At 44.5% G+C, this 12,268-nt stretch overlaps 1 protein-coding gene across 2 annotated transcripts in view; it reads left to right on the forward strand.

Annotated features, from left to right (window-relative positions):
• The first annotated feature begins 4,059 nt into the window (after positions 1 to 4,059).
• Positions 4,060 to 12,268, forward strand: part of AMPD3 (adenosine monophosphate deaminase 3) — a 71,264-nt gene continuing 63,055 nt past the window's right edge. Inside the window, exon 1 of one of the 2 annotated variants that reach the window (XM_074274319.1) lies at positions 4,060 to 4,142. Coding sequence is in view for 1 of the 2 variants with exons in the window: in XM_074274318.1 (XP_074130419.1) it covers positions 4,790 to 4,811 (22 nt within the window). In the remaining variant the exon portion in view is untranslated. Of the gene's footprint in view, positions 4,143 to 4,663; positions 4,812 to 12,268 lie in introns of those variants that run through there. The other variant, XM_074274318.1, reaches the window with a different exon arrangement.

A 12,268-nucleotide genomic window follows, 5' to 3' on the forward strand; every position in this document is an offset into this window, starting at 1 on the left:
AAACTTTGGAAAGTTGTGTTGAATTTTAAATAGATCCATAAAATGAATTTGTTTTGTTGTTATTTGCTTCTCTTTCCTCAAAGAGTGGTGAATTAAAAAAAATTCCTAAATTAATAGAATATTCCTATTAATCAAAGTTTGTTTGGCTCCAACTTCATATTTCCCTCCTTCAAACATTCCATGTCTAGTCTGTACACATTTATACAAGCCATTCTCTCCTTGTGAACCTACTCCCTCTTTATCTCTTTCTCTTGGAATCTTTACCTCCTTCAAGGCTCAACTCAGGTGCCCCTTCCTCCATGAAATCTTTTTCTTATCCCTAACCCATCCCAGTTGTTAGTGCTCTCTCTAAACCACCTTTTATCTGTTTATATATGTATTTTATCTGGGCTCTGAAGCATAAGCTCCTGAAGAGCAGGCACTAGTTTTTACTTTCATGTCCTGAAGTACCATGCCTCATACATGGCTGGCACATAAGAAACATTTGCAAAATTTAACTTAATTCATCAATACAGAATAAACTAGTCAAATACATTTATATGGAGACACATGAGCACCAAGAAAGTAAGACAATGAAATACTTAAGAAGTGAGAAAAGTCTTGGATTAAAAGATAAAAACCTGTGTTCTAATCCCACTTCTACTACTAAAACTACAAATAATCAATCACTGGGCCTCTCTGGGCTTTAGTTTCCACATCTATAAAAATGAAGAGTTTGCATTGGATTATTTCTAAATTATTTCCAGGTTCAAAATTTTTGTGATTCTCTTGCAAACACCATTTTATGACTTGGATTATCAGTGCTTCCTGCATTCACCTACTACTTATACTATATCATCCTTGAAGGCAGCAATTTGAAGACAATTCCTTCCTTCCTTCCTTCCTCTTTTCTTTCTTTCTTACCTCTTTCCTTTCTTTTCTCCTTTTCCTCTTCCTTCCTTCCTTCCTCCCTCCCTCCTTTCCTTCCTTCCTTCCTCCCTCCCTCCTTTCCTTCCTTCCTTCCTTCCTTCCTTCCTTCCTTCCTTCCTTCCTTCCTTCCTTCCTTCCTTCCTTCCTTCCTTCCTTCCTTCCTTCCTTCCTTCCTTCCTCCCTCCTTTCCTTCCTTCCTTCCTCCCTCCCTCCTTTCCTTCCTTCCTTCCTTCCTTCCTTCCTTCCTTCCTTCCTTCCTTCCTTCCTTCCTTCCTTCCTTCCTTCCTTCCTTCCTTCCTTCCTTCCTTCCTTCCTTCCTTCCTTCCTTCCTTCCTTCCTTCCTTCCTTCCTTCCTTTTACTGACAGGGTCTTCAATAGCTTTCTGGATCATAGGGAGAGGGTCTGAATTATTATTCAATTACTACTGAGGCAAGCAGAGAGCAGTACGGACAGGATTGTTTCCTTAAGTGGAACTTCTGTTCTTAAGTGTTCCTTAGTGGATATTTATTGCAAAAGTACATTTTTGAATTTCTTGTCAAATTTCTTGTATTGACAAAATGATCATGACCCCACAATTTCTGTATCCAATCAGTGTTAACTATTGAGGTTATTTTTGTCCTGTAGAAGAACCTATTGGTACCCCACTTCTTTGCTAACTTCTTTAGGAATTTAGCTAATTCAATAGAAGCTTGTTATAGCATCTTTCCCTGTGTTAATGGCTAAAACTCCCTTTTGGAAATTAACACATTGTCAGCAGTATAATAAAATCCTGATTTGGAGATGGTCTGAACCTACAAATTCTTCCTCCTCCTCCTCCTCCTCCTCCTCCTCTTCCTCCTCCTCCTCCTCTTTCTTCTTCTTTTGTACCAGAACATTTTGTTCTGTACTGTTAGGTTACTTTAGCTAACTTAAGTTTGCACTGATGAATTAGAAAGGAAATTCTTCAATGAACCAGGTGTTTAGGAGTAACTGAAAAGTGCATCTGTAAAATGCTTTATGAAATGTAGCATTAGACATATGAGACATACTGTAATCTTCGGTTTATCTTTAAAGCAAAGTTTTTTGTTTGTTTTTTGTTTTCTACAAATTCTTTTGTGATACTAATCCCAAACTCCAATATATTTCTGGGATTCAACACCTGCTCCTCAACATTGTCACTGACAAACTGAGAACTGGGAAGGACTTTAGCATTAAGAGAGGCAGTGTGATCTTGTGTAGAGGCAGTTCTACCTGGAGTCAGGAAGAGCCACTTCAGGAACCTATTTTCCAACATTTACTGATTGTGTGAAGTAGTACAAGTCACTTAATATCCCAGGTAATTTCTAAGACTATAAAGTGTCAATGGATTAATTTTTTTTGCATCTGATTTCACAATGCTTTTATGAAGGTCACAATATGCAAACTTTAAAGACTATACAAATAATATTATTATTCCCAGAGGGATTTTCCATTTCCCTGGAATCATTTTAGAAGAGGGAGTGGAATATTGGTTATGAAGTAAACTCCATGATGACAAAGACAGTTTTAGGTAACATGGAGATGAAGCCCCACATTTGCGGGACTCCCCTCATTGACAGAGAGAACAACTTCTCTGTCTGTGTTCCTTATCTGTGGGAAGAACAGAATGGGAAAAAAAAAAAAAGATCTTTCTGGTCTTTTGGCTTTGAGAGAGGACATGCTCAGTCCCAACTCTTTGTAGAGCTAAATCTGTGAATGGAGAGAAAGAATGGAGGAAGGTGACATGCCAGCATTTGGCACATATGTCTAGCACTGATTATCTAGCACTTGAGACTAAGAGAATTTCCATTTGGATTAGAGGGAGGGACACTTTCTCAAGGCTGCGCTGATGAGCAAAACCCAGATGATATTCTGTCCAACTTCTATCTTCATCAAGTAACAAGCTTCTATTGCACCTTTGCTAACTGCCTATTGAATGGAGGTAGAAATGTGGCCCAAGATATTGTGGAAGAATTTTCAGCCAAAAGGATTGAAACAAAATTAAGTTTTCTCATTAAGCAGAAGATTCAGCTTTCTTTCTCTTCAGTTTTTACCCTCAGGAGAATTTATTTCTTCTTAGACTGACTGCAAGCCCTAGAACATAAGGTAATGGATTTACAGTTGAAAGGGACTTTTTTACAGATCATGTACCAAACTCTCATTTAATAGAAATTAAGTAATTTGCTCAAGTCACACTGTGGAAGAATTTAGATTCAGATCCTCATGTCCTGATTCCCAATTCACCATTCTATCCCTAGATTCACTGTCACTAAATATCCAAAGTCAGTATACCGTAGGTGGAAATGCAGGTTGGAAGACAGTATCTAGTGAACAAGTTAGACCAGGTAAATGATTAGAATGAGTGGTGGCTAAAATGATGAATATTGCTGTTAGATTCTTGGAGGTTTCGACCCTGAGATGACGGTGCCATCAACAGCAGTAGGGATCTTGGGAGGAAGGATAGGTTGGGGGGCATAAAGGGGAGTTGTGAGATCAGTCAGGTGAAGGAGGGATAGATGGTTCATGTGGATTCTATGTCCAACAGGCAGTTTAAGGATGTGGGATAGCATAGATGGGGCGAGGAGAGACTTTGGAGTCAAGTGATAGAAGATGAAGCTAAGGGATGCATGGGAGAGGGATTAGGGAATAAGACCAAGAGCAGATTTGCGGGAAGCCTGTACTTAAGGATGTAGAGGAGAACTATGAACACTACCTGCCAAAGGGGTGGGGGTGGGGTCCCTGGGCCCGTGGAAACAATAATCTTGTTTTGGATTCTCATTCCATCCAACTGTTCCGAAGCTGTTTCCTATGCCCTCTCCTTAACAGCTCTGTGGCACTGGCAGGTGTTCTGCCCTGGCTGGGATCTTCCCGGGAGGTACCCATGGGAAAAGTCTCCAAGAGAAGGATCGAAGGGTGGGTGAAGGTGACAACTGGAAGGGTAGTAGAGGAGGAGGGGGTCTGGACTGGTTGTCCAGCCCCAGGACTCTGGAGCCTGAAGTCGGAGGTCAGGGGCCCGGGGCCGGGAGCCAGGGGCCCGGGGCAGCGGCTCCCGGACGCAGTGAGAGCCTCTTTCCAGCAGAGGGACCGCAGGAGCCCTGGGCGCCCTCGGGCACACTCTCATATTTCCTGTTGGCGGGGCCCGGCTCCCAGCCCAGGTAGCGGCTGCAGGGGAGGGAAGGACGCGCCGCCAGGACGGCTTTGCGCAGCGCGTAGAGTCCGCACCCTCCGAGGCTCAGGTAGGGTGCCCCGGGCCTGCCGGACCCAGTAGGGAGAAGCAGGGGTGCGCTTCAGCGGCTCAGCTTCGAGGCGGAGGCCGGGGGAGGGGGAAGGCGCTGCGGGGAGGGCGCGCAGAGCCAGGGAGCCGGAGGCTCGGCCGGGTTCTCCGGACAGGATCGGGGCAAGGGCAGGGGCACCGCGCAGCTTGGCACGGCCGCCTCAGGCCCCACTCCTGCTCCGCGCCCTCGCCGCTCAGCTGGCTCGCTGCCAGTCTGGGCGCCCCGCAGCCCGGAGAGGCTTCGGGTCCTCGGGAGCGCCTCTCCTTACTGCCCGCTCTCTCTCGCATATTTGATGGGGGGAGCGCGGCGCAGGGTGTTTGGGGAGCCGTTGGGCAAGGTGCGGCCCCGAAGCCAGGCGGCGGAGAGTGACGCCCGCTGGTTGGGGGCTGGGGGCTTCGGCCCGAGCAGCTCTGGGCCGGGAAGGGGGCGCTGGATTGGGGAGGGGCGGGGTCCCGGCTGAGGCCTCCGGCCGGGGCGGCTCCGCTCCGCTTCCCCTCCTCCTCCTCCTCCTCCTCCTTTTTCTTCTCCTCCTCCTTCCTCTCCTCCCCTTTCTGGTTTTCCTCCTCCTTCGGCCCGCACTGCCTCCCGCCTTCCTCTGAACAGACAGCATGGCCCAGTCGCGGGAGCCGGGTAAGTGATGGGGGTGGGTGCGGTGCGGGTGGGTGCGTGTGTGTGCGTGTGTGTGTGTGTGTGTGTGCGCGCGCGCGCGTGTGTGCGTGTGTGAGGGAGAGAGGAAGGAGGTGCGGGATGCTGGATGGGAGGAGGAGGGGGGCCGATCTTGAGGCGGGGCAGCTCTGCCGGATTGAGAGCGGGTTGAAGGACCTTCTAGTCTCGTGGCTCTCGTGGCTAGTCCCACAGCCCCAGCTGGCAGTGCATGGGGAGCAGTGGGAGTTAATGGGTTTGGAGTTGTCCGGGTTCAGCTGGGTGAGGTGGAGCTTCTTTTCCCCTTCCTTTCTCCTCCCTTCCCTTCCCCTTCTCCTCCCTTCCCCTCCCCTTCTCCCTTCCCTTCAGTTCTTTCCCCCTTCTTTCCCCTCCCTTCTACTCCCCTCAGGCCCTTCCCGCAGCCTTGAGGGTTTGAAGCGCGGTCCCGGGTCCGACGCGCCCCGCCCCTTCGCTCCCAGGCCGCCGCACCTGCGGATCTGGGGCTAAGTAACATTTAGGCCACCAGGGAGTTCTACCTGGTGTGGGGGAAGCGCGGTGGCCAGGCGCCCCTCCATGTCGGTATAAACCCTGTGAGATCTGGGACTTGGTGTGAGTAAACTCAAGTTTGGCGTTGTTTCAGAAGAGGCCAGATTGGGATGGTGTAGATGTAACCTTACTCAGAGACCGGGGCATGGACCAAATGACCTCTTTTTGTGGGTGTGAGTGTGGGTAGGACCCTTCATCTCTCAGACATCGAGAGTCCGAGGTCCGCAGTCTCTAATATCTGGGCGGTCTAACTTGCTCACGGCTGTCTCTTGCTCATTGACTCCAGCCCTGGACTTGGTTGAGTTCCAAGGGAATTCTGAGAAGCGGAGCAAGGGGCCCAGAGGTGCTACTGCTGCTCTTGCTTTTTACAGAACCCCTGGTGTGACTGGGAGCCTGGCCTCTGCTTATCATAAAAGCAAGTCTGGGGAAAGGAAGAAGAGAAATGGAGCCGTTGGGAAGGGTTTCTCAACTACAGAGATGACTAGCTTGGAGTTTATCTCCATGTGTTGGGATTCTAGATCTCTTAAGGGCCAGTTAATTACCCCCCCCTCCTCATCATAACTTGTTTTACTAAGACTGAGGCCCAGTGAGAGGCTCGATGGGATTTTCCCAGGTTACTTAGGGAGTGATTTACCAAAGTGGGATGTGACCCCGAGTTCTGTGAGCTGGCAGCCTGCCTGACACATAGTACACACTTAATAAATGTGTGGATGGAAGCGAAATAGAGATGAGGCAGTTGAGTTCACTGGAGGATAAATTCCTCCCTTGCCCTTCAAGTGTTAATGCTGGGAAGTAATTAAGTTATTAAAATGTGCTGCAGAGTGCCTTTGTCAGGAGTCACCCTGTGGTGTGCATTGGGCTAAGCATAGCTGGTATACTCAGGCTAGAAAGGAGAGTAAAGAAGCAGCTTGACCCTGGGGGAGAAGGGCATGGCGTTGGTGAGACAGGGTAGGTCTAAAAATGGTGGGGTGTCTGAGTCATTTCGATACCTAGCTTTGGGACCGGGGCGATGTTAGGCAGGGCCTTTCGGTCTCATTCCCAAGCAGCAGTTATCCCAGATAAGGAAGGGGGACCGTCCTCTAGTCACTATCTGTGACTATCTGTTTTCTCAATCTATCCAAGTTTGATAGATCCCTGTTAAAAGTTATTTAATAGCTCTTTTGGATGGAAGGGAACTCTAAGAGGTAATTCTTAATCTTTTGAAACTGCCTAGTAACTAGAGAAAATTACTATCCACCCTCCCCTTTCTCCTTTTGACTGAATTTCTTTCTGTTACCTCTTCAGTTCCTGCCAGCTGTGCTTCTCCCAACATCTGGCTTCTCTGCCTTGTCAGTCAAATCTCTTTCTCTCTCTGTCTTCTCTTCTGCAAAGTGAATGACTGCCTGGTCTGTAAGATCTCACTCCCCAAGTTCATAACAAGTAAGAGCTGTCCAACAGCAGAATGAGCTTCCTTGTTAGTTATTGAGATATTTGCATGTGTATGTATTTCACCCAGTGGTACAAAAGCTCCTTGGGGGCTGGAGTGTGTGTGGGGGGGAAGGAGGAAGGCTCGCTTTTGTCTTTGTATCCCCAGTGCCTAATTCAAGATAGATCCTTAAACATGCTTCTTGTTTTAGTTGAGATTAATCCCTTAGGTGCTATCAATAACTGACATGTTGGTAACACTAATGTTTGTAGAAGCATTATAATGTTTGTAAAACATTGTATGTATATATATTATATATGTACATATATAATATATATACAAATATAAAAACAAAATACTGTTTGTAAAAACATGAAACATCATCATGTTTTAGCCTCACAACCCCAAGAGGCAAGTAGGTACTACAGTTACAATCCCCCATTTTTTGTTTATTTTCCAATCATGTCCCACTCATTGTGGCCCCATTTGGGGTTTTCTTGGCAAAGAGACTGGAGTGGATTGCCATTTCTTTTCCCAGCCCATTTTACAGATGAGGAAACTGAGGCAAACAGGATTAAATGACTTGCCAGGGTCACCCAGTTATTATCTGAGGCTGGATTTGAATTTAGGAGGATGAGCCTTCCTGACTTCAGGCCCAGATCTCTATCCATAGTACTACCTAGCTGCTCCCATCCCCCCAAGTCACAGAAGAATAAACGGAGGCTCAGATAGGTTATGTGTTCTGCCTAGTAACTAGAGAAAATTACTATCATTACAGTTGTACAGATGAATTGAGGCTCAGAGAGCACATGCTTTGCCATTGTCACTTAGATGGAAAAACTCAGATTTGGAAGCTCAGACTTCCTGATTCCAATTTCCTTCCTGTACTCAATTCCCTTTGCCTCAATGCCCACCTCTCCATGTGGTAATTTCCATACATCCTTTTGCCCCAGTGTTCTTTCCTCCTTAGGGCAAGGAAAGTTACCTATGTTGGCTAATGATACAGTACAAGTTTCTATTGGGCAAAATTTAATGGCTGACTATCATTTAGTCATTTAACCAGCATTTAATTAAGCACTTTTGATACACTAGGTACTGAACAAAGGCAGGAAGAACAACAGCAAAAAACCTCAAGGGCCTCATATTCTGCTAGGAAGGAAGAGTCTGTTCTCAGAAAAGAGGAGAGGGGGAAAATTAGGAAGCAAGGAGACCAGAGGAAGGGTATTTCAGTAGTTCTGGCAAGGGATATTGAGGGGCTGAACTAGGATTTTGGCTTTAGGAGTACATATGGAAAGGGATGGATCCAAGTGTCTGGCCAAGTGATCAACTAATGGAGTGTGATATGGAAGGAAGAATAGCTCTTGCTCCTTCCTTCTCTCCTTCCTGCCACTGACAATGTCCGTTACCTGATGGGTAATAGAAACATGGCTCTTTGCTTTTGAGTGAAATTCCTAAATTCAAAAGAATAGTCTCAGAAGGGACATTTTCAGGAGAGAAGCTGTTTTATTTTTTGTTTCATGTTTCAAAATTGTTCCTTTGTTCTCTTGCCTGGCCATTCTGGAATTCAGAGCCCCTGATGTCCATTGTGTACTTAAGCCTATGGTCCATAGCATATTGACATATGGGAAGGATAAGGAACTTCTTTCTTTTTTTTTTTTTTTTTCCTGGGAGAGGTTATATATAAATCCTTTTTACCCTTAGAAGGGAGGTGAGGTTAGGATGGGAGGATGGCAATAAATCTCTGTCTTGCTGGAGAAGGTGCAATGGAAGCATCATTTGGGCTCTGTTTCCCCCTTTAACTGTGGTACAGTACCAGATCTGGAGTCAGAGAAACCAGAATTCAAATCCAGCTTTGAACATTTATTAGCTGTGTGGACCCTGTTTGCCTTAGTTTCCTCACCTATAAAATGATCTGGAGAAGGAAAAGCACTCCAGTATCTCTGCCAAGAAAACCCCAAATGGGGTCAGGAAGAATTGGTGTGACTGAATAATAACATATGGAAGCAGTAAGTAGCTCTTACTGACTGTAACTTCCTTCTCTCCCCTCCCCTCCCTCTCCTTACCTCTCATTAGAAAGGCCTTGCTAGTGTGACAGAGTGTGAGGTGCAGAAATGCCCATGTCCAATGCATGAAAGGTGGCAGGTACAGTGTAAAGGAGCCTCTGGAGTTGCAATCCCACTCTTTCCAGTTGTTTACCCATGAGATCCTGAGCAAGGGATTATTAAGGACCTACTATGTGCTAGGGGCTTCACAAATATTATTTTTCCATCTCTAATTTCACTTAGTCCTCACGACAACTTGATAAGTCAGGTTCTGCTATTATTTTCATTTTCCAGATAAGGAAATTGAGGTTAGGAAAAGATAAATATCTGATCTAGGATCATGCAAACTAATAAGTGTCTGAGGAAGGATTTGAATTTAGGTCTTCCTTGGAAGGTAGATGCTATAATGGCATCCATTTTACAATGGAAGAAACTGAGGCAGACAGGTTAAATGGCTTGCCCAGGATCACACAGCTACCAAGTGCCTAAGTTTTGATTTGAATTATCTTCCTGACTTCGGACTCAAGACTCTATGCCAGTGGTGCTCAAACTTTTTAAATAGGGGTTCAGTTCACTGTCCCTCAGACTGCAGGAGGGCCGGACTCCAGTAAAAACAAAAACTCACACTCTGTCTCTGCCCCTCAGCCCATTTGCCATAACCCGGTGGGTCGCATAAAGGTCCTCTGCTGTCTGCATCTGGCCCTCAGGCCGTAGTTTGAGAATCCCTGCTTTATGTATTGCATCCTGACTCTCTAAAGCACCTAATTTTTCTGAGCTTAATTCCTCTTCTGTGAAATGAACTCAAGATCTTTTCAGGCTTAAAGCTATGATTCTTTAATAAATATTTATTATTAAAATGAGAAATCAGGGACTTGGCTCTAGTGACATTTCTTATAGAAGATGGATCCTGATCCTCTCTATTTTTAGCAATTCCCCTCTCCCCAAATTGCTTGGTATTTATTTAATATATATTTGTTTTTACTTCTCTGTCTATACCCAAGCTCCCTCAAGGGAGAGTCTTTGTGTCCCTGTCATCTGGCACAATAGTAGGAATTCAGTAAATCTTTGTTCAGTGGAGGAGTGAATAAATGGATGAACTGACTCTGTTCCTTCTCAGTCTACCTATCAGTCAACAAATACTTATTAAGCACCTACTTTGTTTGAGGTATTGTACTAACCACTGGGGGTGCCAAAAAAGGCAAAACCAAGGAACTTGGTCTAATGGAGGAGGCAATATGCAGTAACTATGTATAAATTAGCTCTACATGGAGAAACTGGAGATAATTAACAGAAGAAAATCTCTTGAATTAAGGGAGGATAAGAAAAGTCTTCCTGTAGACTCTACAGAGATGTCAAGCAGCAAAACTCCCAATTGTGACAACCAGATTAATTGAAAAATGCTTAAGAAAATAAATTAAAATGTAACAGAACTTAGATAATGTTCATTTGTGGTTTTTTAAGTCAATATGTTGCTGAGAAGGATCAATTTCTGTTTGAGTTTGATGTCAGTTTTGTAGAAAATGAGATTTCAGTTGGGACAGTTGGGACAGAGAAGCCAAGAGGTGGTGATGAAGAGAGAGAGCATGGGGGACAGTCAGCCGGTTCTCAAGAATGGTGGGTAGAGTGTTGGACTTGGAATCATGAAAACCAAAGTTCATACACTTATTATTTCTGGGATCCGGGCCAGATACTTATCTTTTAACCTCAATTTCCTTATCTGTAAAATGGGGATAATAGTACCTGACTTACATAATTGGATTGTTGTGAGGACCAAGTGAGATAAGAGATGGAAAATGCTTGGAAAACCTTTCTGGGCTATAAAGATTTTGGCACCTGTCATAAACAGCTTCTGAAACTCAAGAGGTCTGGTGGAGACTTAAAAAAGAGAGATGTATGTGGAAAGTACGGCTCTGGGACAACTTTTTCTGTATTTTGTAACTTCCATGCTCTCTATAAGCATGGGTAATTTTTCAACACTGACCCCTGCAAAAATTTCCAACTTTTCCCCTCCTTCCCCCAACCCTTTCCCTAGATGGCAGGTAGTCCCATACATGTTAAATATGTTAAAATACATGTCAAATGCAATATATGTATACACATTTATATAGTTGTATACACAAGAAAAATCGGATTTAGAAAGAAGGTAAAAATAACCTGGGAAGAAAAACAAACATGCAAGCAAACAATAACAGAAAGAGTGTAAGTGCTATGTTGTGGTCCAAACTCATTTCCCATAGTTCTTTCACTGAGTGTAGCTAGTTCTGTTCATTACTGATCAATTGGAACTGATTTGGATCCTCTCATTGTTGAAGAGAACCACTTCCATCAGAATTGATCACCATGTATATATAAAGTATATAATGATCTCCGGGTCCTGCTCATTTCACTCAGCATCAGTTCCTCTCAGTCTCTCCAGGCCTTTCTGAAATCCTCCTGCTGGTCATTTCTTACAGAACAATAATATTCCAAACATTCATATACCACAACGTATTCAGCCACTCTCCAACTGATGGGCATCCATTCAATTCAGGATATTTAACATTAAGGGCATTTACCTTTAAGTTCAGACAAGTGTTCACTGTTCTGTGTGTATTTTTTTTAATGGAGCTGCTGCCTGACAACTAGGCTAGAAGGCTCCCACCTTTCCGTGGGTGTCATCTCACCTGTGGATTTTTTCCTGTTCATCATAAACATGATCAGACACAAACAACACAAACAAACATCACAAGCATGTTTGAATAAAGGCTTATCTACTGATTGGTAACTCTATGAACAGCACTCTAAGCATTCTGGGAAACGGAGACCCAGAGATGGGAGGACTCTGGACACTAGATTAAAACCCTACAATGGGTATTGAGAATGGGAGGATCAGATTTACAGGTGGAAGGGACCTCCTCATGTTGTAGCAGAGGACATTGAGTTCTAGAAATGGTTAAGTAACTTGGCCGATGTCACATAAAGCCAGAAGTAAAAAACATATTTTGTTTTGGTCCAAATCCAAGACTTTATTTCCTCACTGATGACTTGAAAAGCCAAGACTCCATTTTTTTTTTAAAGGTTTCTTGATATCAGGAAGGGATTCTAGGAGGATAGAGCATCTTGTTCAGAGTCAGGAAGATGTGACTTCAACTCCAGCCTCATACATTTACTGGCTGTGTGACTCTGGGCAAGTCACTTAATCCTGTTTGCCTCAGTTTCCTCATCTGTAAAATGAGAGGGTTGAACTTGATGGCCTCTGAGATTTCTTCAGCTTTAGATCTATGATCCTATGAGTCCAGTTTTCTTTCTGTGATGTTGCCTCATTTAAATTATTAGGTAACTAAATAGAACACCTCCCCTCCCCCTCTTCACAGTTGCTTGTCTTCAAATCAAACTGTTTCTGAAACAGCTGGGAGAGCCCGATGACGGTAATCTCTTGGTAGATGAAGCAGGGCAGAGGCATGAGGATCACA

Source organism: Sminthopsis crassicaudata, chromosome 6, assembly GCF_048593235.1.
Source record: "Sminthopsis crassicaudata isolate SCR6 chromosome 6, ASM4859323v1, whole genome shotgun sequence".
In the NCBI taxonomy this organism is placed as follows: Eukaryota; Metazoa; Chordata; class Mammalia; order Dasyuromorphia; family Dasyuridae; genus Sminthopsis; species Sminthopsis crassicaudata.